The sequence below is a fragment of the Diceros bicornis genome, chromosome 10 (genome assembly GCF_020826845.1).
Source record: "Diceros bicornis minor isolate mBicDic1 chromosome 10, mDicBic1.mat.cur, whole genome shotgun sequence".
Lineage (NCBI taxonomy): Eukaryota > Metazoa > Chordata > Mammalia > Perissodactyla > Rhinocerotidae > Diceros > Diceros bicornis.
In genome coordinates, this window is record NC_080749.1 from 25578560 (window position 1) to 25603499 (window position 24940).

At 34.9% G+C, this 24940-nt stretch overlaps 1 protein-coding gene across 1 annotated transcript in view; it reads right to left on the minus strand.

Annotated features, from left to right (window-relative positions):
• LRP1B (LDL receptor related protein 1B) overlaps positions 1-24940 on the minus strand; it is a 1024768-nt gene that overhangs the window by 327864 nt on the left and 671964 nt on the right. The window contains exons 39-40 of the mRNA XM_058548897.1: positions 14578-14767; positions 11500-11704 (exon numbers count right to left, since the gene is read on the minus strand). Coding sequence (XP_058404880.1) covers positions 11500-11704; positions 14578-14767 — 395 coding nt within the window. The remainder of the gene's footprint in view (positions 1-11499; positions 11705-14577; positions 14768-24940) is intronic.

Genomic DNA, 24940 nt, shown 5'->3' on the forward strand with positions numbered 1-24940 from the left:
CTTTCAAAAATAGAAACCACAAGGCCTTTTCTTTGGTGATAGAATATGGTTTTGACTTGACTAAATCAAACTTACGTTGTCAGAAAATTCTCTTTTCTGGGTATTAAAACCTATTCACTAAGTTTCAGGCCCCTGTAGGTTTCAAAGCACAATTAAAACTATATTATCAAAAAAAGCAGATAGCATAGACATAAACAGATAGATGGATGATAGATAGATGATAGATAGATAGATAGATAGATGATAGATTTCTTGATTCATTTATGGAATTAAATAATGGATTCTATAAGTAGAAAGAAAATATTTGGTGCCATAAAAAGGTAGAATATTGAGTATGTTTGTGATTGATCTTACTGATAATTAAAATTAGTTTAAAAAAAACACCTTTTCCTATTTGTTACTCAAAAGAGTTCATGTTGTCAGAATGTGTTTATCTAGGAGAAAGATTATTCTGCATCCTGTATCCTTCTCATTCTAAAGATAAGTCTTGGGACTTAGTGAATACACTCTGAAAAAAACTTTGGGCAAAGTTTCTAAGAGAATGTCAGAAGTAAGAAACATCAGCAATTGCAATTTCTAGGAACATAAACAACATCTCTTTTCGAAAGTTTGTGTCACTCAGGTAGCAGATGCCTTCCAAGAAATGATTAACACTTACAAGGTAACTGCGGGGAGAAAGGCTATAATCGCGCTGTCTTAGCCCCTGTCAACATTAGTTATTGTTTCAGCTACTGGAACAACAGAAATGACAGATACAGAACAGAAATAAAAATGAAACAGAATGAAATTATTGTCTGGTTTTTTTTTTTTTATTTGCCCTGACAACTAGATCACCCAAGAGTATTCAATTGTATACAGGCATACCTTGGAGATATTGCAGGTTGGGTTCCAGACCACCACAATAAAGTGAGTATCATGAATTCACACGAATTTTTGGGTTTCCCACTGCATATAAAAGTTATGTTCATCCTATACTCTAGTCTATTAACTATGCAATAGCATTTGTCAAAAAAACAATGTATATACCTTAATTAAGAAGTATTTTATTGCTAAAAAATACTAACCATCATCTGAACCTTCAGCAAGTTGTAATTTTTTTTGCTGGTGGTGGGTCTTGCCTCGATGTTGATGGCTGCTGACTGATCAGGGCGGTGGTTGCTGAAGGTTGGGGTGACTGGCAATTTCTTAAAATAAGACAACAGTGAAGTTTGCCACGTCTATTGATTCTTTGATTTATGAATGATTTCTTTGTAGCACACCATGCTGTTTGATAGCATTTTAACCACAGCAGAACTTCTTTCAAAACTGGAGTCAATCCTCTCAAATCCTGCCACTGTTTTATCGACTAAGTTTATGTAATGTTCTAAATCCTTTGTTGTCATTTCAACAATCTTCACAGCATCTTCACCAGGAGTAGATTCCATCCCAAGAAACCACTTTCTTTGCTCCCCCATAAGAAGCAACTCCTCATCTGTCGAAGTTTGATCATGAGATTGCAGCAAATCAGTCACATCTTCACGTTCCACTTCTAATTCTAGTTCTTTTGCTATTTCCACCACATCTGCAGTTACTTCCTCCACTGAAGTCCTGAATGTCTCCAAGTCATCCATGATGGTTGGAATCAGCTTCTTCCAAACTTTTGTTATTGTTTATATTTTGACCTCCTCCTGTGAATCATGAATGCCTTTAATGGCACTTAGAATGGTGAATCCTTTCCAGAAAGTGTTCGATTTACTTTGCCCAGATAGATCAGAGGAATCACTATCTATGGCAGCAATAGTCTTACAAAATGTATTTCTTAAATAACAAGACTTGAAAATCAAAATTACTCCTTGATCTATGGGCTGCAGAATGGATGTTGTGTAGGCAGGCATGAAAACAACATTAATTTCATAGTACTTCTCCATCAGAGCTCTTGTGTGACCAGGTACATTGTCAATGAGCAGTAATATTTTGAAAAAAATCTTTTTTTCTGAGCGGTCAGTCTCAACAGTGGGATTAAAATATTCAGTAAACCATGTGGTAAACAGATGTGCTGCCATCCAGGCTTTGTTGTTCCATTTATAGAGCACAGGCAGAGTAGATTTAGCATAATTCTTAAGGACCCTAGGATTTTGGGGATAATAAATGATCACTGGCTTCAATTTAAAGTTACTAGCTGCATTATCCCCTAACAAGAGAGTCAGCCTGTTCTTCAAAGCTTTGAAACCAGGCATTGATTTCTCTTCTCCAGCTATGAAAGTCCTAGATGGCATCTTCTTCCAATAGAAGGCTGTTTTATCTACATTGAAAATCCGTTGCTCAGCGTAGCCACCTTTATTAATAATCTTGGCTAGACCCTCTGTGTAACTTGCTGCAGCTTCTAAATCAGAACTTGCTGCTTCACCTTGCACTTCTTTGTTCTGGAGATGGCTTCTTTCCTTAAACCTCATGAACCAACTTTTGGTAGCTTCCAACTTCTTCTGCAGCTTCCTCACCCCTCTCAGCCTTCACAAAATCAACGAGAGTTAGGGCCTTGCTCTGGATTAGGCTTTGACTTAAGAAAATTTTGTGGCTAGTTTGATCTTCTATCCCGACCACTAAAACTTTCTGCATATCAGCAATAAGTCTGTTTTACTTCTTATCATTCGTCTGTTCACTGAAGTAGCACTTTTAATTTCCTTCAAGTACCTTTCCTTTGCATTAACGACTTGGCTAATTGTTTGGCACAAGAGGCTTAGCTTTTGGCCTATCTCGGCTTTTGACATGCCTTCCTCACTAAGCTTAATCATTTCTAGCTTTTGATTTAGAGTGAGAGATATGTGATTCTTCCTTACTTTTGAACACTTAGAGGCCATCATAAGGTTATTAATTGGACTAATTTCAATATTGTTGTGTCTCAGGAAATAGAGAAGCCCAAGGAGAGGGAGAGAGATGGGAAATAGCCATCTGGTGGAGTAGCCAGGACACACACATTTGTGGATTAAGTTCACCATGTTATATCAGCGTGGTTCATAATGCCCCAAAACAATTACAAGAGGAACATCAAAGATCACTGATCACAGATCACAATGACAAATATAACAATAATGAAAAATATTGAAATATTGCTAGAACTACCAAAATGTGATACAGAGACATGAAGTGAGCAAATCCTGTTGGAAAAATGGTGCTGATAGATGTTCGACGCAGGGCTCCCACAAATCTTCAATTTGTAAAAAACACGATATCTATGAAGCGCAATAAAGTGAAATGCAATAAAAGGAGGTATGCCTCTAAACAGAGAATACTTTCTTCAATAATTTAGGTAGGGCTACCATACAAGTTACTATGGCATTTAAAATTAGAGAAACTCAGACAGTTATTATATTTTTATTAATACAAGTCAGGTTTAAACTGTATGTACTTGTATTTTATTATGACCTCATTCTAAGACAAAATAGAAAAATAAAACCTAACTTTGAGTTTGATAGAAGAAACTAAAACCATCAATGGATTTGTTAAGCTAAATATTAGCAAACAACTAAAATAGGAAAGGTAAAATGTATTTTTGAAAGCACATCTTTTTTTTTATGATTTCCTTTTCGATGTTTGAAAAGATCTGTTTCCTGGATCTACGGATTAGTAATGGTTTCTAGAATATTCCTACAATAAACTAAGTGACTTGTCAATAGTATATCAGTATTTTTCAAGTCTCTACAAACACTTAAGCCCATGGCATACAATGTTAAACGGTTTTCTGATAAGAACAGAGCTGCACGCTGTGTTCCATCCGGAAGATTTAGAATGTGCATAAGCACATTAAAGGCTTTAAGATGTAACGCCGTAATTAAGCCTATCAGACTTGTTTAAATCATAGTTTCAAAAATGTGCTTGACTACAGTTTAATGCCTACAGCTATTCAAGAGAAGACACACTCTGCAAAGCACACTTTGAGAGAGCAATGGCATTGCACAGAGTTTGTGGGCTCACAATGCCTAGATTTACAAGAATCTCTCCAAACTTTATCAATTAACTGAAAATATAGGTTGCTCCCTTTTCTTAAAGAAGATATATTCTCAAATATCGCAGATTGTACTTTCTAGCTTCTTTCCAATCTGTCAACTCCCCTGGCGATATCTGATCTCTGTATTCCTGCAATTGCTCTCTACTATTATTTGCTTCATCCCAAGTCAGAAAATACACAACTATGCAAAGGAAATGTTCCTTTCTGAAATTATTATTTGTCTGACCACTCCTTTATATTGCATTACCTCAGCACTTTTTGATTTTATACGTTGAATAATGTTTTACATTTCTTCTTATATTTCATGGTATTTTAAGTCTTTTGTAGAATATTTAAACTTTCATAACTATATTTTCTAATTCTCAAATATCATTCTTTTTAACCTCCTGGTTTTGTCATTTGTCATTTGTCACTTCTGCAGTGCCTTGTATAGTGCGTTCCAAAATGTAAAATGAAATTCGTTGTGTTGGTTTGCTGACCTATTTGAAAAAATATGTACAAACTGAATGGATATATCAATTACATTAATATGGTTGCCCAAGGGATAAAAATAGGAGTGAGGAATGGAGATAATAGGAAATACACTCACACACACACATGCAAGGGCCTGGCACAGAGAGATCAACGGAAGATTAGAGATCAACTGAACTCCGCTGGTTACATGTGAATTTTTCAGATAAGGAGGCCTTAGCTTCTGTGAGCTTTTAAGAAGAAATCTGCTCCAAAAGGCATCCTTTGATTTCCAGGACTTCGACTCAACTAGACAGTTTCAAATCAAATTAAGAATTAATATTGGTCACACTTTTGTACATATAAGTTACTCAAAAAGATAAAACTGAGAGTACAAAAGTCCTGAGTGGATAGGATATTAGAAAAATTGTTCCACATTTTCAGCAGTTATCTGATAACAGAAGAGTTTTTAGAGTTTCTGAGACTTCTATAATATTACGCCATATCCCCAGAATATTTTTTTCAGAATAAATAGTATTTCTTTCTTCTACAAAAAGTCTTTCTTTTAAATCTTTAAAGATAAGTCAGATTGCATCTGTAACCTTTCCTAAAGATAATAGGAGATACTTATCTCCTCAACTACACTCTCAGTCTCAAAGTTCTATAGTTATCTTAGTAATAGATTACATAACCAGTTGGTTGATCACTAAAATAGGCAATGGAAAGCACAATAAGCATTAAAAAATTCAGGTTAATTAAAAAATGGAATTCAGGAACAAATAACTTATGTTCTAGCTGTAAAATTATCACTAAAATATAGGAAACAGTGGATCATACAAAGAGTATATGGTAGCGGTAAATTCATGATACTGACAATGGATACTATGGCATAGCAACTACAGAATCCTGACAACTGGCAATATAGTGAGAAAACTTTGGACCCACAGACACACTTTTATCTAATGAACGTAACAGAGTCAGGAACATAAGATTGAAGGGAATGGAAGTTGAGTCTTATGTACTACTGAGGAATGGGGTATATCATTACCTATGAAAGATATGTTTCAGTGTTTTCTTTGCATTTCAAATTAAAATGCATTTTATGGTCAGGTCTATCTATACCAAAGAGGATCACCTAACTGAGCAATTTTATTGGACTATACCATTATTAAAGGGAATAAAAACAGAGAACGTCCCCCCTCTTTTTTTTGTAAAAGTTAACTCTACTCCTAAATCCGTGTGACACTTATAGGAAGGTCAGATACAAATTGTTTCTTTCATTTCATGGGAGACTTGCATCACATCTTTTGTATGCAAAAGTATTATATATAGTAAATTAACTCAAAGTAGGTAATGTCTACCCTGAAAAGGATAATTTTCACCAAATATTTGAAATAGAGAGAGAAAAAAACTGATTTGTTCTTGTCTATTTCAGAAGCCTGAATTGAGACCTAAAGACAGAATTCATAAGGAAATAGATTTTGTCTCAAAAAAAGAAAAAAATACTTAAAACTAGAATAAGTTTCCTCATCAAGTACCTTCAGTGAAATCAAAAATGAACATATTTAGGCTGTGATTAAAGAATCATTTGTCAGAAATGTTAGGGGGAGGAGTGTCCTTTATTAGGTATAAAAACAAATAATAGCTAAAATCAACACAAATAATGTTCTCTAATACTGTGAAAATTAGTAGAAGTCATTGTGAGTTCAAAGAGGTAGAAAAGATGTTTTCTGTCCTCAAATCTAGTTGAGGAGATAAAATATATGCTCATTCAAAGATGGCTAAGAATACTAAAATAAATTATTGACATTTCAATTATAATCCTTAATATTTTGAAGTCAAATGTTATATTCAAAAAAGAATTAGTAGTATTAACTTTATCCCCAAAATCTTTTTTTTCCTTGGAAGACCATAAATTCATACACATAAATTCACTATAAACGGGACATTTATGAACAGTGTCATCAGTTAAGTGTGCTAATATCTAGATTTGCCTTGGAACTCAACTGTCTTTGCTAAAAACAGCTTTGAAAAGAAAAAAAATCCGCCCACAAGCCAGTGTTCACAGAGATCAGGATACTTCCACTTACTACATTAAAGGAAAACATCGTTCAATTCATCTTCAAGTATGAAATCTGTTACATAGGCCTGAAAAATCACTATTTTGCAAGATAACTATGTGGTGACTAAGGAAGGATGATGAGGAAGAAATATTATTTGGGACTTTTATGGCTTTGTTTGGGGAGGGAGTGGAGGAAGCAGCAATTTTATAAATAATCTATTAAGCCTTTTTGCATTGGCCCGAAGTTTTGATGTTCTTTGTTACAATCGTTTTTATGAAACCAAGGTAGATGTAGTAACGGAAAATTCTGAATCATCTGAATCCTTGTTCCACATCACATAGATTAAAATAGAAAGAGAGAGAAAATGAAGTTGAAAACAATTTTATGTCAAGATATGATTTAATTTATGGTCAAAGGAGAACACAGTTTCTCTATCCTAGGTCTTCAAGTAAAATAGAAGAATTTCCAAGGTATTCAATGTGTTCTCTATCAAATAAAAAATATATGTATATCTATTTGGTTAGAGTAGAACTACACAGAATTTCTGTTTTTCAAAGGCTGAAAGAAGCAAAAGCTACTAGAGACTGTGTAACCTTGAAGTCTTTGCTATATTAAAGTCTTATGGTCTCTATAATCAAACTCTCTAGGGGGCCGACCCGGTGGCATAAAGGTTGAGTTTGGGCACTCTGCCTCGGTGGCCTGGGGTTCGCAGATTTGGATCCCGAGCGTTAACCAATGCACCGCTTATCAAAGCCATGCTGTGGCGGTGTCCCACACAAAGTAGAGGAAGATGGGCACAGATGTGAGCGGAGGGCCAATCTTCCTCAGCAAAAAAGAGGATTGGCAACAGATGTTGGCTCAGGGCTAATCTTCATCAAAAAAAAAATCTATCTAGACATGTATTTATTAAAAGCCAGATGACGGGGGCAGAGAGGCTTTACAAAACTTGATAATGTTCACATAATTAGTTAATATCAAAAGTAAGGTTTAAATTCAGTATTCCATTACAAGTATAATTTTAAAGGATTAAATAAACTTCCAATTCCCCATTCTAGTATTTATTTTGTAAACTTGTCTTTTAAAAATTAGACTATATAAATTTAATACAGACTAATTTCCAATCTGAATAATAAGTAAACATTTAGTTTTTCCCTTTTCTAATTCCACAATTTCACATGGACCCAAGTAATGGAAACAAAATATGAAAATATAAAGGAATATGGAAAGTGAAAAAAAAATCCTTACATAACATGGGCCACGAAAGAGGTGTTGTGATATGTCTTAATCTCCGGAATATCTATTAAACAGTTTTAGACAAAAGGCTGTGATAAATATCCTTGCAAGATGGTGGAGTAAAATGATCTTCCTCTTTTGAAGCAGCTCTGATGACTCCACCTCCAAATGATTAGCTTGTCGCAGCATAGCAGAGAGGAATATGTAGGGAGCACTTTGAATAAGAATATGCAGAAGGTCTATGTGTTTATGAGAGTACAGTCTTAACGGGGGCAATGTGTCCCTTAGAGCTAGATGCTGTTTTCTTCTCCATCACTCACTAAGGTTCTCATAATGTGTATCAAAATAATGTGATGTGTGCTGACAAGCTATGGATCCTACTTCATAAAGGAGAAAATCTACTTGATTTGTTAAGTAAATCAGTAGAACTACAGATTTTATTAGGCATATGTTCATATTCAGTTATAAGTTTAAAATATTCACTTGTCAAAGAGTATATATTGTAACATATTAAAAAATATGAGGCACAAGGTAAAAACAAATTTATTGCTAGTTGCAAAGCATGCAGAAGTGGCCATACTTGTACACTTAGTTGGGTCTGCTTTTCTAAATGAAAATTCTTCCAAGTATAGCACAATGGTTGAAAGCACTGGCTCTCTCATGAGACAACCAGTGATAGAATTCTGTTTCTCCCATGTATATGACTTAGGTGTTCCTGGGCAACTATTAGACTTCTCTGTGCCTCCTTTTCTTCATCCGTAAAATGGGGATAATTATAACAATGTCTACCACATAGGAATGCTATGAAAATAAAATGAAATAATAAAGGGTTCAGCACAGTGTCCAGAGCACCATTAGCGTTCAATCACTGTTAGCTGGTATGGAGATCAGTAGCTTGATATAACTCTCAGAAATCTTAAAAAATGGAAAGGATAGTGTACAAAGTCTTTAAAACAGTCAGTAATAGTCCCTATTTTAAATTTGTAAAAATGTTAAAGAATTTTGAAAATCTATTGCTCATTTTATTAACAAAAATATTAACTTTCTCTTAAATTAATTAGAAGACATATGAAGTTAAAGATGAGGAAATCTAAATGCATGTAAGAATGTAATAAACTTTGAAATATTTTCCCCATTTTGGGGTCCAACCACAATTGTTTTTTTGATGGTAAAGTTGATTTATTGGAGAAGCAGAGGAAAAAAATTACGTAGTTCTGAGTTTGAGATGACGTCGGTAAATATCTTAAGGGGGAATAAAACCATAACCTTTAAAGTAATGTTCTCTTCTCAACATTTGCGTCTCTACAGGACAGAAATCTTTTTTTCTAGCTTTACTGAAATATAAATGACATATAATATTGTGTAAGTTTAAAGTGTACAATGTAATGTTTTGATATATGCCATGTATTGCAAAATGATTACCACATAAAGTTAGTTAACACATCCATCACCTCACATAGTCACAATTTTTTTTTTTTGGTGGTGAGAACTTCAAAAATATACTCTCTTTACAACTCCAAATATACAATACAGTATTGTTAACTACAGCCAGCCATAAATTATCCAGGTTTGGACAGGGATGGGAAATGGAGAGTTGGAATCATAACTAGGCATACTTTTTTAATGTCAAAACAAATCCATTAAATTATATTAGAGATATATAATTACTGGACCACCTAAAGTTGCTGTAATTGCCATACAGAAGAATAGATTGAAGGGAGAATGAAAAGCAGGTATATAAAAGATAAATTGAAGTGGATAAAAGGTTGTTATGAGGAGTTATAGAAGCATTTTCTGTATCAGGACACAATAGAAAATAGTACCACATCCAGGATAATGATGTATCTGTCTATATTTTCAAAAGCATTATCCACCAGGCTTATTTAGAATTTCTTTGCTGTATTCTGAGCACATACTTTTGCACTATATCTTCATAATAACTCTCATAGTTAGTTAGAGAATTCGCACATCAGAAAACTAAAATTTATAAAGACTAAATAATTTGCCTAAGGTCACATGGTCTTTAATTGGAAAAGATAGACCAAGAATTTAGACATAGGATTCTTTGATCAGAGTTATTACCTTTAGCACAAACTGAACTCATCAGGTCTTAGCCCATTATTTCAGTGTTCCTTAAGCACTCAACTGTCCTGTTAAACTGCTACTCAGAGTAGCCATTGCACAATGAGGTGAGGTGCCTGTACTAGAAAATAAATCAATGTACTTCTTCAAGAGACTCACACACACACACACACGTACACAATCCATACTTATATATGTTTAAGTATATACACATATGCATATATATGTATATATATTTAGTTAGTTGCCCTACGATAAATATCTATATCTATATGTAATAAATATCTACATCTATACATATGTATAGATGTATGTGTACATATGTATAAATATGAATTATATATTTATATTATATATAATATATACATAAATATACATAGGTATATATTCAATTGACTTAGTGTGCTTAATAGTGAAGATTAGGCATTAGCAAACTATGGCCTGCCGGTTGATTGCCTATTTCTGTAAATAAATTTTGATTGAAAGTCTGCCACACCTATTCATTTACATATTCTTTACATAAAGAATACATTACTGCTTTAACAATAAGGCACTGTAGTTGTGATAGAGAAAACATGGCCCATGAAACTTCAAATATTTACTGTCTGGCCCTTCAAGAAATGCCGTGGAGGGGCCGGCCCCGTGGCTTAGCGGTTAAGTGCACGCACTCCACTGCTGGCGCCCCGTTCGGATCCCGGCGTGCACGGACACACCGCTTCTCTGGCCATGCTGAGGCCGCGTCCCACGTACAGCAACTAGAAGGATGTGCAACTATGACATACAACTAGCTACTGGGGCTTTGGGGAAAAAAAGGAGGTGGATGGGCAATAGATGTTAGCTCAGAGCCGGTCTTCCTCAGCAAAAAGAGGAGCATTAACATGGATGTTAGCTCAGGGCTGATCTTCCTCACAAAAAAAAAAAAAAGAAAAGAAATACCATGGAGGAGTGAAGAGCCTCGGGATCATTTTGTTCTTCAGGCATGCACTGGGGTGGGGTTGGGGGGTAAAGATTTCTCCAGTCGTGTAACAACCCAGATGTTACCCCGCTGAACCCCAAGTTTTCTTAGTTTCCAAGGGTTGCTGTCCTCATCAGATAAGGGGAGGGCACTTGACTTTTACCATCCTACGGGCCCTAAATGCCTACTGTAAGCATTCTCCAGGGGCAGCATATAGACTCTCGCACTAACATTTTATTTGGAACCCAGAGAAAAGAGACAGAGAATGAGCCTGACTGAAAGGAATCCCATTCTTCTCTCTTCAAAGCTTCTTAGGTTTCTTTGAGGACACAAACACAGACAGAAGATCATTTCATTCTTTTCTAATGTTCTTTTATCCTAGGGCAACTACCAATTTCATTCCACATTTTAAAAAATTAAAAAGAACAATGAAGCTTATGCAAATCACTCTAACAATTCCAGTTCAATTAATAACTAGGGAAAAATCAGTTATCTTTTCTCCAGAATAAACTTTATGAGTTGCACTGTCTCTGTGGTAGCAAACGCACTTGAAGAAAGTTTTCAAAATACTATCCACAATTTTATTTTTCACAAATAGATTGTTCATTGGAATAGATCAATTAGCTATTTTGAAATCCCTTGATATACATATTTTAGGCAAGTATAAAGCATATATTTTTCAAATGTCTCATTATTTAAATCTGAAATCAAGAAATTCTCAGTTAACTCACATGTCTCTGGGATCCATCATATTCACACCTTTCAATTTTTCCTAGGCTGCCGTCTGAGAAATACAGCTTCTCTGCGCGGTGGTCGATGGTGAGTCCATTAGGAGTGAGTATGTCTACGCTGACCACCACCCGAGCATTTTGTCCAGTCAGGGTAGATCTCATGATACTTGGATGCTGTTCATTCCAGTTGGTCCAAAACATTAAACTAATTAAAATGAAAATTGTGATAATAAATTAAAATTTTCATTAACAGTAGAAACATTAGTAAAAACACGGCAATGTCAAGCTATTTAAAAAGAAGCAAAATTATTTGTCTCCTAGTCTATGACTCTTAAGAAAGTCTAGGTAATAAGGGGAGATATGTATATTATATTCAAAGGTATATTTTTCCCAGTTTCTTAAATGAAACCTAGACACTATTTCTGAAAAGCAATTATCCTGTGCATTCTCTCACATAATTTAATTAACTTGAGTCAGTTTGATGCATACTGAGGATTTGTTTTAATCACAGGCAAAATAGTTATCTTAAATTTCCTATGAACTGCAAATATACTCTAAATTATTAATTTTTTTTTTCAGCAGATCTAGTATGATCATTTTCGACATCATTCCCAACCTGACTATATTTCTCTTCTTCAATTGGCAAAAATCAGAATCTCCCTCTCTTTCTAGGTTTGCTTTTTAAATTCTGCATTCTCCTTTGTATATATTTTAGAGAAATACAGTTACTAAACTCCTACATTCCTTTGATATCTTTTTTTCTCTCCTCTTTGCCTTGTGATTTTTCTATAAATTACAATGTTGTTTCTGGAATTCCAGGGGTTACTCTCAAATCCTTAAACATAATATCTGTTACTTATAGATGTTATAGAATGTTTTAATTTAGTGTTTGTCAAACTATTCTTTGAGGAAGCCCTAGGATTCTATGGAAGCTCTTAGAGGTCACTGGAGGAGTGGAGAGGCTGCAGGATTCCAGTCTCCAAGCTCTGTTTTTACTGAAACATCTCTTCTTTCTCTTCTTTTGTCTATAGGACTGTCCCTAAGAGTTTATTTGAAGATTGGTTGTTGCTGCTTAGGATGAAAGGGAGGGAGGGAGGAAGGAAGAAAGGAAGGGAAAAAGAGAGATTAGGAAGGAAGAAAATAAGTGAAGGAGGGAGAAAAAGAGGGAGGCTGACAGATAGGCTGCTTTAAATATTTGAAAAAATATGCTTAATAAACACTGACAATGAAAAACTACTTGAAATAATATTTCACATTTACAATAAGATTGCATATATCATTCCTATGTATGATCATTTAAAGGCAATGTAGGATTATGGCCAACAAAGTTATTCAATACGTGGTTTTTGAGTACTATGCAAAAACTTTTACTGGAAATATTCAAGTTCACAACAAAAATCTTTCTATTTGTCAATTTAAAAAATAACCCCCACGAATTGAGGAAAGCCGGGTCATCTATGCTCTTTGTTAAAATATTTCCTAGTGTTTTCATCTGTTCCATGGAACATACAAGTGTTCTAAGTGAGCAAGTATCAAAAATATTTTGCCCTATGAATAAGTAAATTTGCAAAAAAATGGCATTCTTAAATTATGCAATGGTTTTATCCATACACTGTGAATATTAAAATGAAAAATTTAGTTAAAACATTTAAAAGTTATGCATATAATATGAGGTACAAAACCACAAACAATTTATCTGCAATATTTTCCTAGATTGTTGGCTTTAGAATTACAGAATTTCTGAGATATTAGTGTTCTTTTAATTTCACCTTTCATTTCACAGATGAGAAGTCAGCGGCCACAGAGCTTGAGTAATTAAAGTTATCGTAACTGAGCCAAGTTTTGAACTCAAGTAGTCTAACTTTCATCTAGAATTTAAGATTTATTTTCACAATTTCTGTTAATTAACTAACATAGTAAAGCGATTTGAAGATGTCATTGATATGTATAATGACAAAAATATTTTTTATACTTTAAACTTTAATTACATATAATTTTCAATAAAAATATTTTGTTGTGTTTAGTTCTAATTTATAGTTCACCATATGCAAGACAAAAGTGTAATTTTGGCCTATGTAGTAAATAATTATAGGATAAAGCACTCATCAATTAAAACTAACCATATATAATATCATCAGTGATCTCCCCTATGTTTATTTGAAAATTGACTTATAAATTTCTTTGATCAACTGTAGGACATTTACTATTGTCCTCAGATTCTTCTGGTGAACAGTCAAGATCAGTGTAGCTGATTCAACAACAAGCTATGTGGTGATGCAGCAGTGGTGTGAGCAGAACTAGTGCTTCCCAGCATCCGAAGGCCTGTGTCCATCCAACTGGGTCATCAGAGCTGTGTGAGGAGTCAATCTTCTCTCAACCTTCATCTCTCTTTACTTCACCACAGCTTTGTTCTTCAGTTTTCATATAATTGCTTCCTTTATGGTATCCCCCAAAACATAACATTTTTCTAATTTGTTTTGTTTTTTATTCCCTCTATACTGTATCCTAAGTATTTCCTTTTGTCATGAATTCTTCATAAATATTATTATAAACTCCTGTACAATAATCATCAAACAGATGGGGACTACTTAAGACTGTTGTCAAGTATCTAATGTCAAAAATATAGCTGTACACAAAGATTTGTTGTTGTTTGTTTTCTCTGTATGTCAATTGGAGAGATCGTCAATTGTACATTTACTTAATTAAATTACAGAAAAACACCTTTTAGGTTTCAATACATGTCACTAGTCTTTTTTTCAAATGTATTATTTCAATTGGCTATGTATTAGTGTCTTCGTCCTGTACCTTTTCCAGCACAGTATTGTCTCTATTTTCCCTTTCGTCATTTAAATTTGCTTTTACTGGAACTCTCATGGAGGTGATACCAGGCATTTACAGAGTCCAGATTTTAATTATTCACAATTACAATGCTCTTATAAAAAATAATTTTATGAATTGTAAACAGAGAACTTCAAAGGAAAGCTTTCTATTAAAGTTAATTCTTTTTAAAATTAACATAACTTTGATAGTGTTTCACTTACAATTACAATGAAAAAATAAAAATGCACTGTTTCTTACTTTTGGCATTCATCCAGGGCTAGCACATGTGGATGGTCATCCTCTGACATGGCAATGACTGCTTCCCTGTCGAATGCTCCAGGCCGAGTCTGGTCAACTGTGTGTCTGGTGATGGATGAGGTGGTGGAGCTGGTCCAGTACAGTGTATCCCAGGCTCTGTGATAGGCAAGTCCTTCAACCGACCCCACGTCTGATGGGGGAAAGAAAAGAATATATTTACACTTTTATCTACAAAAGATTTGGCTTCTGGATAGAATACACATTTAAAATATACATGTATATCTATATGTTATCAATAATTTCTTCACAAACTCTCTAAAATAAAACTATAATAATTGTGATGCCTACAATTGATAGCTGATTACACACAGCAAAATTGACCTGTGAACTGCTCATCGGAGCAGCTTCTGCAAAAACATGTCATTAAAGACTGAATCTTTTCATCTAAAAAAAGAACTCAATGAAGTAATTGCCTTTTATTTGGGAAAATGACGGCTCTCTTTTATTTTCATATCTTAGTAAGTGATTTTCAAAAAGTATCCAGTGTGCAACAATTTAAAGATGCTTTTGAAAATCATATGTCAGAGATACAATTTAAATACAATCATATTGACTCTTCTCTTGATACTATATTTGGAGACTTCAAGAAAAAACAAACACATCAAAAACTACAAGAATATCAACAAGCCAAAATCCAACTCCACACTTGCAACTATCAAACAGTGGTAGAGAATGTTTTAATAAGTTAATGCAGTAAGTTCTTTGATTCTATTCAACTAATGTGATATAAAAACAAAAGAAAATAAAATTAATTACCAGCTAAGGCATGCTTTAAATGTTGTCAGAAAAAGATAAATGGTAGTACATAGATTCTAGTACATAAAAGTGACAACATGAAAAACAAGAGTAATTATTTATTAAAATTGTGTTCCCAATCACTAGGATAACACAGGGCAGCTGTTTTATTTTTTATAGAAGTGCTTTGAGGACATCTTTAAATATAACCAAATTATATAGTTTTTCCTTCATGTTATCTGTTTTCCTCAGTTACTACTCTTAGCCTGTTTAATTTAAGAAAGAAAATATATAAAGCTTTGGCAGTCATACTAAGAAATTAACATTACAACAGGCAGAGCTTTTCTACTCTTTTTCTCAAGGAATCTCTAAAAGGAATTCTTCAGCTCTTCTGAAAATAGGTAAATGAAAAGGGTTGTTTTCAGGCATAAGATGGTTAAATATTTAGTTTGGTGGTCAATAGGATTTAGTGGGAATACAAAACAGTAACGTCTTTTGAAGATTTCTGTAATGTGGTTATCCTTGGTGTCATTTGTTTCTTTTTCTACATGCAACAGAGAAACATCCACAAATAATAGAATTAATAGCTACCATTTATAGGGCACTGTCTTTCTGCTAGGAATTGTGCTAATTGCTTTGCATACATCACTTTATTTTATGTGTAAACCTACCCTGTGAAGTTTATTTTATTGTTCCTCTTTTCCTAAAAGGGAAGCTGAAACCTAGAGTCAGAGAACTAATAGGGTTAAAGCAAGATTTTTAACACAGGTTCATCTGCTTCCAAAAGTCTATATTCCTTAGCACCACTAGTTATAGATGTGTTTATACCACTTATCATTTATTCTCAATCTACACCAAGCTGGAACCAAGAAATGATTCATTGGCTTCAACTCGTCTGACTCTGGGCGAATTGTGTAACCAATAATTTCCCATGAGTAGCCTTCTCTTAACAGTCAACATAACAGTTTATAAGAAATTAAGGTGGGTGATTAGTATGGAAACCTAGGCTGGAGATAATGGAAGAAAAATTATAAAGCACAGTCATAATAAAATCTGTTAAGATCTTTTAATATGAATCATATAGTGTTCCTATTTGAGGCGAGCAGGTGGAAGGTTGATTAAAGTGTTTCAGTTATTAATTAATGTCATCCATTCCACTGTACTTTTTGCACTTTGAAATCATTTTAGAAATGAAGTTAACTCTATTAGTAGTATAAGCAGCATTACACTCCTTCATCATTCATAAATAGAATGAGAAATGGCATAGCTCTGAAAAAATTTAAGAAAATCAGAACCATTAATTCATCCTCATTCTGTATCTTCTCCTTCTCCTGACTTGGACAGATATTCCTCATGGCCACTTTTTCCTGTCAAATCAGGAAAAAACTACTTGGTATAACCATTGAGATGAAGCAGATGCTTCTTTTCTATGTTGACAGAGTTCCCGGGTTACTAGAGTACATAATATATCTCACTGTCCAGGTGCTATCTCTTTTATTTTATTTTTGTAATAGATGACAACCTGACAGTACACTTAATCTTAATCTGGTGCTCCATTTTAAAATATTTCAGTAACATATCTCTTTCTCAAAAAAGATATTTAATTCCCTATACAAATTATATTTGTCATTAGCAACCAATTAAAGACATTTATCAAATTTTAAAATCAAGAAAAATATTTTAGTTGAGATAACATAAGATTTATGTCCATTGTATGATGATTTAACACAATGTGGGATCACATGGCATGTGTGCATGTACACATGAACATTGAGGTTCCTGAATCAGTTGAACAGGTAGAATAAGAACTTTGAGTTACTGGTCCTGGCAGATAATTACATAGTTTGAAGATTAAAGTAAAATGCCTCTCTATCTGGTCAACCAGTTCTGAAATATTGAATAGAGTAAATCAATACAGAGTTAAACATCCTGGAACCTCAAGGATGTAGAATAGACATAATTAAGAAGATGGGGGCCAGCCCAGTGGCGTAGAAGTTAAGTTCGCACATTCTGCTTTGGCAGTCCGGGGTTTGCCAGTTCGGATCCTGGGCACGGACCTACTCATCGCTCATCAAGCCATGCTGAGGTGGCATCCCACATAGAAGAGCTACAACTCTACAACTATGATATATAACTATGTACTGGAGCTTTGGGAAGAAAAATGAAAAAGAGGAAGATTGGCAATAGATGTTAGCACAGGACCAATGTTCCTCAAAAAGAAAATAACTATAACAGTGCTACTTCAGCAGCCCCATATTTTCAACCCCAGAAAAAGAATTATATTGAAAGCGTGGCACATAACCAGTAAAAATACTGCTTCCTCACCCTATGCACTTACAAAAAATAAAGAGTCCCCTTCACTCTCACTTCCCTTTGAGCAGGGAATTGGGTTTAGCTAAGCATGGATGAGATCCAGATGTGCTTTTGTAGAGGTAAGGAGAGGAAACTGACTCATCAAAAAATACAAGGCAGGGAAATAACTCAGAACCATGGCTATATCTAATTTCCTGAATTCTAGTTTCCACAGCAATGGGTGGGGAAACTGATCCTACCAGGCTGGCACAGTGACACTGACCACTATTCTGACAGCTACCCAGAGAACTTCATAGACAGCACAACTTCATCTCACCTGTTGCCCTAATAAAGAAGGGACAACAGCTCATTCTCACCTGTACAGTGTTCTAAAGGCAAGATAAGAGCTTATTAAATTGGAAAGGCAATGAAGGATGTTCTTGGAAGGGAGCCACATGTACAAAACATTGCCATTCATCTGGGTGGGATAATAGTCACCAACAAATTCTATTTCAAAGTTAACAAGAAATAATATTTATCTCAAGGACGTGCTATAGCTGTAAATTGTCATAATGGCCTCCCTTGTTGAAAGTATATTATTCTCATATTCACTGGCTTGTTTCTAAAGCCACAGAGTATCAGAAACTTTGCCACTTGAAATTATGTCAATAGTATGAAGCATCCCAATCTTGTCTGGAGTATCTAAAGACACATAGAAGCAGGCTCGATTTCCAACCCAGGTACAGAGCTTAAAATAAGACGTTTCTGGACACAGCATTCCACATCTATCTTAACTTTGTAGTTTCCAGAGAAACAGAACCTTGGGTCCAGTTCACAATCCAGACCTGATGTTGAACTCTACACAGAGTTCACATAAGCTTTACTTTAAGCTTAGCAAAACACTAATTTACCTAAATGTTGCCTAAACTCTACTCTTCCCTAAAAATCTTCCAGTAACTTCCTTCCTTCCTTCCTTGCTTCTTTCCTTCCTTCTTGCTTTCTTGCTTTCTTTCTGGAGTAAGTTACAGCTCTTCTGGTGTACAGTCTCCCTCACTGCAAAGAGCCAGTAACTTGACATGGTTGAATTACAAGTTTATTTGACAAAATTCAATGCACTTCCATCATAAATATACTCAAAAGACTAGGAATACAATGGAATTTCCTCAAACTGATAAAAAGAATCTATAAAAAACTGAAAGCTTATTCTTAGTGGTGAAAAAATGAAAGCTTTCCCCCTGAGACCAGAAAGAAGACAAGGATGTTCTCTCTCACCTTTATATTCGGCATTGTATTGGAGATTTAGTTAGGGTAATTAGGCAAAAAATAAGAAAAAAAAGTAAAGAAAAGTCATCCAAATTGGAAGAGAAGAAGTAAAACTATCTCTATTTGCAGATAACATGCTTTTATATGTACAAAATCTTAAGTAATTCACTAGAAAACTATTAGAATTATAAAAACATTCAGCCAGGTTGCAGGGTACAAGAGCAACATAGAAAAATCAGTTGTATTTCTATATAGCAGCAATAAACAATCCAAAAATGAAATTTAGAAGAAAATTCCATTTATAATAGCATTTAAAAGAATTCAAAATAAAAGACAGGCAAATAAAATTAGGAAAAGAATTGTAATCTTAAAACTTGTACACTGAAAATTATAAAACATTATTGAAAGAAATTAAAGACTTAAAAAATGGAAAAGTAACCCTGTTTATGGATTGGAAGACAATGTTGTTTAGATGGCAATAGTTTCCAAATAGATCTATAGAGCCAATGTAATCCCTATCAAAATCCCAGGTAGCTTTTTCCAAGAAATTGGCAAACTGATCTTAAAATGCATATGAAAATGCAAGCAACCCAAAATAGCCAAAACATTCTTGAAAAAAATGAACAAAGTTACAGGACTTACACATCCTGAATTGAAACGACAAAGTTACAGCAATCAAGACAGTGTGGTACTACCATAAGTATAGACATGTAGATCAAAGGAACAGATTTGATAGTCCAGAAATAAACCTTTACATTTATGGTAAATTGATTTTTGACAAGGGTACCATAAAAACTCAATAGGGAAAAAATAATCTTTTCAACAAATGGTTTACAATGACTGTATATGCACATGCAAAAGAATAAGGTTGGATTCCTTCCTCATACCATACACACACACGCACACACATATACTCAAAATGTATCTTAAAGCCAAATGTGGAAGGTAAACTATAAAAGTCTTAGAATAAAATAGAGGAGTAAATCTTCATAAACCTAGGTTAGGCAAAGCCTTCTTAGACATGAGACTAAAAGCACAAACGGTAAAAGAAAAAATAAATAAGTTAGACTTCATCGAAATTAAATCTTTTGTGCTTCAAAAGACTCCACCAAGAAAAAAAAAAAAAGCCAACCTACAGACTGGGAGAAAATATTTGAAAATTATTTATGCAATAATGGATCTGTATCCAGAATATATAAAGAATTCTCATGACTCAACAAAAAAGTAACAAATAACCCAATGGAAAAATGGGCAATGAACTTGAACAGATATTTCTCCAATGAAGGTATACGAATGGCTGATAACAATATGAAATATGCTCAATATTATTAACCATCAGAGAAATGCAAATACTTCACAGCCACTATGATGACTGTAACCAAAAAAGATAAGTTTTGACAAAGATGTGGAGAAACTGTAACCCTCATACATTGCTGGTGGGACTGTAAAACGGTGCAGCTGCTCTGGAAAACAGTCTGGCAGTTTTTCAAAATGTTAACCATATAGTTACTATATGAGCTAGCAACTCCACTGCTAGGTGTATACCCAAGAGAAATGAAAACATATATCCACATGTATACAAATATTCATTGCAGCTTTATTCATAGTAGCCAAAAGCAGAAACAGCTTTGACAATCAACTGATGAATGCATGAATAAAAGGTGGCACATCTATTCAACAGAATATCATTCAGCAATAAAAAGAATGAAGCACTGATATAAACTAAAACATCAACAAACCTTGAAAATATTATACTAAGTGAAAGAAGCCAGTTACGTAAGACTCCTTACTCTATAAATCCCTTTACCTGAAATGTTTAGAATAGGCAAATCTTTAAAGACAGAAAGTAAATTAGTGGTTGCTTATTGTTAGGGAGCAGGCAGGAAATAAGAAGTGACTACCAATTGGTATGCAGCTTTTTTTGGGGGGGTGATAAAAATATTCTCAAAATGATGGTGGTGATGGTTACACAACTCTGAATATAATAAAAACCATTAAATTGTACACTTTAAAAACATGAATTGTATGGTATATGAATCACCAAAGTAGATCTGGAGCTCTCTTGAAGGAAATGTATAAAATAATGTGACAAAGAGCATCAATGACTTGGGCAAATGAAAGTTCTAATTTGATAAATACTGATATTTCTGTTATGAGTCTAGCCACAGGGCTGTTGTGAGGTCCAGAAGAGACTTTGTCTCTCTCTGTTTCTCTCTCTATATATATGTATATAATAGAGGACATTATACAAAGTTATTTTAAGGAATTTTAAGGTGTTTGGTTATGGTTTAATTGTCAGATAGTGGAGATATTATAGGAAATTAAAATACCTGCTAATTTCTCTTGAGTTGACCTTACTAAAATGCTTTACCAATGATTAACTGGATGGACGATTTTCCCTTTTCTAACTAATTTACTAGTAAATGGATTGCAATAGATTTTGTGAAGTTGTAAAAAGATGGAGTCTCTCATATTAAGACACTAAAATGGAACCGGGCAGACATGAAGAGGAGAGGAACAAATTCCTCCTTCAGGATGAACTCTTGAACTCATTAGATGTCTGAAATGCATCTGCAAGTCTTCTCGAGGAAGAAAAGATTATCAGGACAGAGACCTCATTCCTGTCAAGATCATCTTCTACATTCCTAAGTTTTAATGGCTTGTTTCAACTGACTGTCACCCCATGACTACTTTGAGCCTGGAATTTGTTAAAAGACCTTCCTTTCCATTTTTTTTTTCTTTACCTTTGTTAGCCTTGACTATAAAATCTTCCCTCTCCCTTTTATGGCTGGAACACAATTCAAGTGCTACTTGACTCTATGTTCCCAGGCTGCAGTCCTAACACACCCTGAATAAACATCTTTTTGTTTCAGTCTATCAGAGTCTACCTTATAATTGGTCGACAATTTCAAGATAGATTGCTTGCTATAAATTAGACTACCACCCCTCTGGTTTGAAGATTTAGAGTCATTCTTGTGTTTTTTCCACATTAATAAATACAATAAGATAATTATCTAAAATATATTTCAGATAAAGGCTTTCATTTTTATTTCCTCATATTATTTAAGGCCATTAACAAATCACGTACCAAGGCTGATACGCACCAGTAGAGGGTGAAACGGGGGGCCAACTTGCTTTAACTGTACTCAGTTGTCTGTTTGCAAAAGTAGTTAGATAATGCATTACTAAAACCTACCCTATAGCTAACATCTCTGACTCTTGGGTCACCATGGTAACAGGTGCTTGAGTTTTTCAGGAACTAAGAGTTGACTCCCTGTCTAGTTCAGGCTGGTTAGAACCAGGGACTCATCAACTAGGCCTGCGTGATAACCAATAGGTGACTCTTTGACATCAAGCAGCCGAAAACTCTACCCTTAGATCACGGTAATGCCATCATTTTGTGAATACGCATCCTATGAAGAGCCATGAAGCTTGACTACACTTGTGCAGATCATCAATTACCTCACTTCTCCTTACCTCCAATTATCTATTCCCACTTCATACCACCCCACCTCTTATCCCATAAATATCCCTAATCCCTATTTTTCAGAGAAGCAGATTTGAGATTGGTTCTCTCTCTCCTCACTTGGCTACCTTGTGATTAAACCCTTTCTTTTTGCAAACTCATCATCTCTATGATTGGCATAATCACGCAGCAGGCAAAACGAACCTGGTTCGGTAAAAAGGGTACTGGCCAGGATATGATCTGAACAATCCGATATCCATTCAGATTGGAAATGGCCCAGTACAGGCTCCCAAATATTTGGAGTGTCAACCCTGATCACACCTAAACCACAGCGATAGTTTTTACCTGTACCCTTTGCCTTGAATCTTTATGTTCTTAAATCATTTAATTGTTAAAAAGCTCAATATTTTTTTCACCAGCCTAATTTACTGAAAACTAAACAAATTAAAAATCTACATTACAGTCTAAAATTTAAACAAGGAGCAATTCTACTGGAAAAAAATTATTTTTTGTGACTAAACACCTGGAAAACATAGAGAATTCACTGAGAAATGATTAAGAGTTCAGTAAGATGGTAGGCAATGAATAAATAAATAGACTAAAATCAATAATTTTATATGTACAAAAATAACTAGTTAGACATATAATGGAAAGAAGATGCCCATCCCAATAGTCACTAATGATGTGGGTTGCAGTGAATGAACATATCTATAAAACTGCACCACTCTTGACCACCTGAAATTGACTCTTCTGGTGCCCAAAGTATCTCAATGAAGCTAACTTTCATGGATGTGGATCAATTAACTTCAGGTCCTCACCGGTCTACCAAGAGGAGACCCAACCCATTCAAAAAGCTTAAATGGAGAATAACTCTATACTACTTTCTCTTTCGTCCTCATTATCCTACTTACTAAAACACATTTTTTTTCCAAAAGCGAACTTGTTTGCAGACATGAAATTTATTTTTAACAAAGACGAGCTTTTACTATCACCCCCAAAACAGTTTTAATTCCCTGGAACCAGAGTATCTCAAATATTTCCATGTTAGAAGAAAGTCTTTGCTTTACATTGCCTAACAAAGCAGGCCTATTTACTTGGTTTTCCCAGAACAAAGGAAGAATTTTCCCTAAGGGAGTATTGAAGCAGATTCAGACAGCTTGAAGCTTTTAAGTGAGGGTGTATTTTTTTTTTTCTTAATCTTACTCATTGTATTTTGTTGGTTATTTTTTATCAGGTTTAAAAACATTAAAGTTTTAGCCTGAACCCCAGACTCAGCTGAAAATTATACACTCAGACATGTCTCAACAAATGCCTCTATCTTGTGTCACCACTAACGGAGGCAAAGTAATATAAGCAATGAAAAAATTGAGCACACGGGTAATTACAGTTGCATTACTCCTTCAAGAGTAACTGAAGATAAGCACTGACTCAACAGATTAAGCTAGCATTGGTATGTCAGAGATCCCAGGAAAAACACAAACTCCAAGGTTTCTGAACCCCTCAGGTATGTCATACTGCATCTTCTAGGGAGAGGCTAGGAGACCTGATATGTACAGGCTTTCTTTGAGAAATATTATTAGAAAGTGACTTGGAACTTGTCCTCATTTCCTTTGTGAGAAAGTTAGGGAAATCTTCAGGCCAAAGTCATGAACCAGAACATTCTTTATTTTTTTTTTTCTAATATGCTTTTGTTGTTTTGTTTATTTTTTATTTATTTACTTTCTGTGTGTGTGAGGAAGATTGGCCCTGAGCTAACATCTGTTGCCAGTCTTCCTCTTTTTGCTTGAGGAAGATTGTCGCTGAGCTAATATCTATGCCAATCTTCCTCTATTTTGTATGTGGGATGCCACCACAGCATGGCTTTGTGAGCAATATATAGGTCCGCACCCAGGATCCGAACCTACAAACCTTGGGCTGTCAGAGCAGTGCACGTGAACTTAACCACTATGCCACAGGGCCGGCACTCAGGACATTCTTGAGAAAGAGGTGTCTCTGCCGATTTCCAGATGTTTGGATAAGATCCACCATTTCCCTCAATCAATTCATACAATGCAAAATAGTCTCAACAGCAATTCACTTATAAACAGTTAGAACAGACAATAATTTCTTAATATGATATTGAGACAGGAACCAGCCTCATGAGACAGAGTCGTCTGCAAGGCCCCCTAGCCTAACAAGACAAGGCCCCTGGCCTAATAAGATAAGGCCCCTAACCAATTGGCAAGCTAGGAGAATCAGACAGAGGCCACCAAGATCCACATTCTGTAGTTTCCGGACTTTCTAGGGCTTACGCATACGCCCTAGCACCCAGGAGTTGACTGAGGTTGAGCTTAGCCCCATTACCATAGTAAAAAATCACACCCAGGAGTGGAGAGCTAGCGTGCTAATGATACAGGCACCCCATGTGGTGGCATGTCCAACAACAGTGCAAGTGCAAGAAAAACCGTGCCTCTACATGCCATGACAAGGCACGACTACCTAGCCCTTGCCTAATAAAAGCCCCACAGTCCCACTCCCTGACGAGCTGGTCACCTGCCCCTTTCCTTT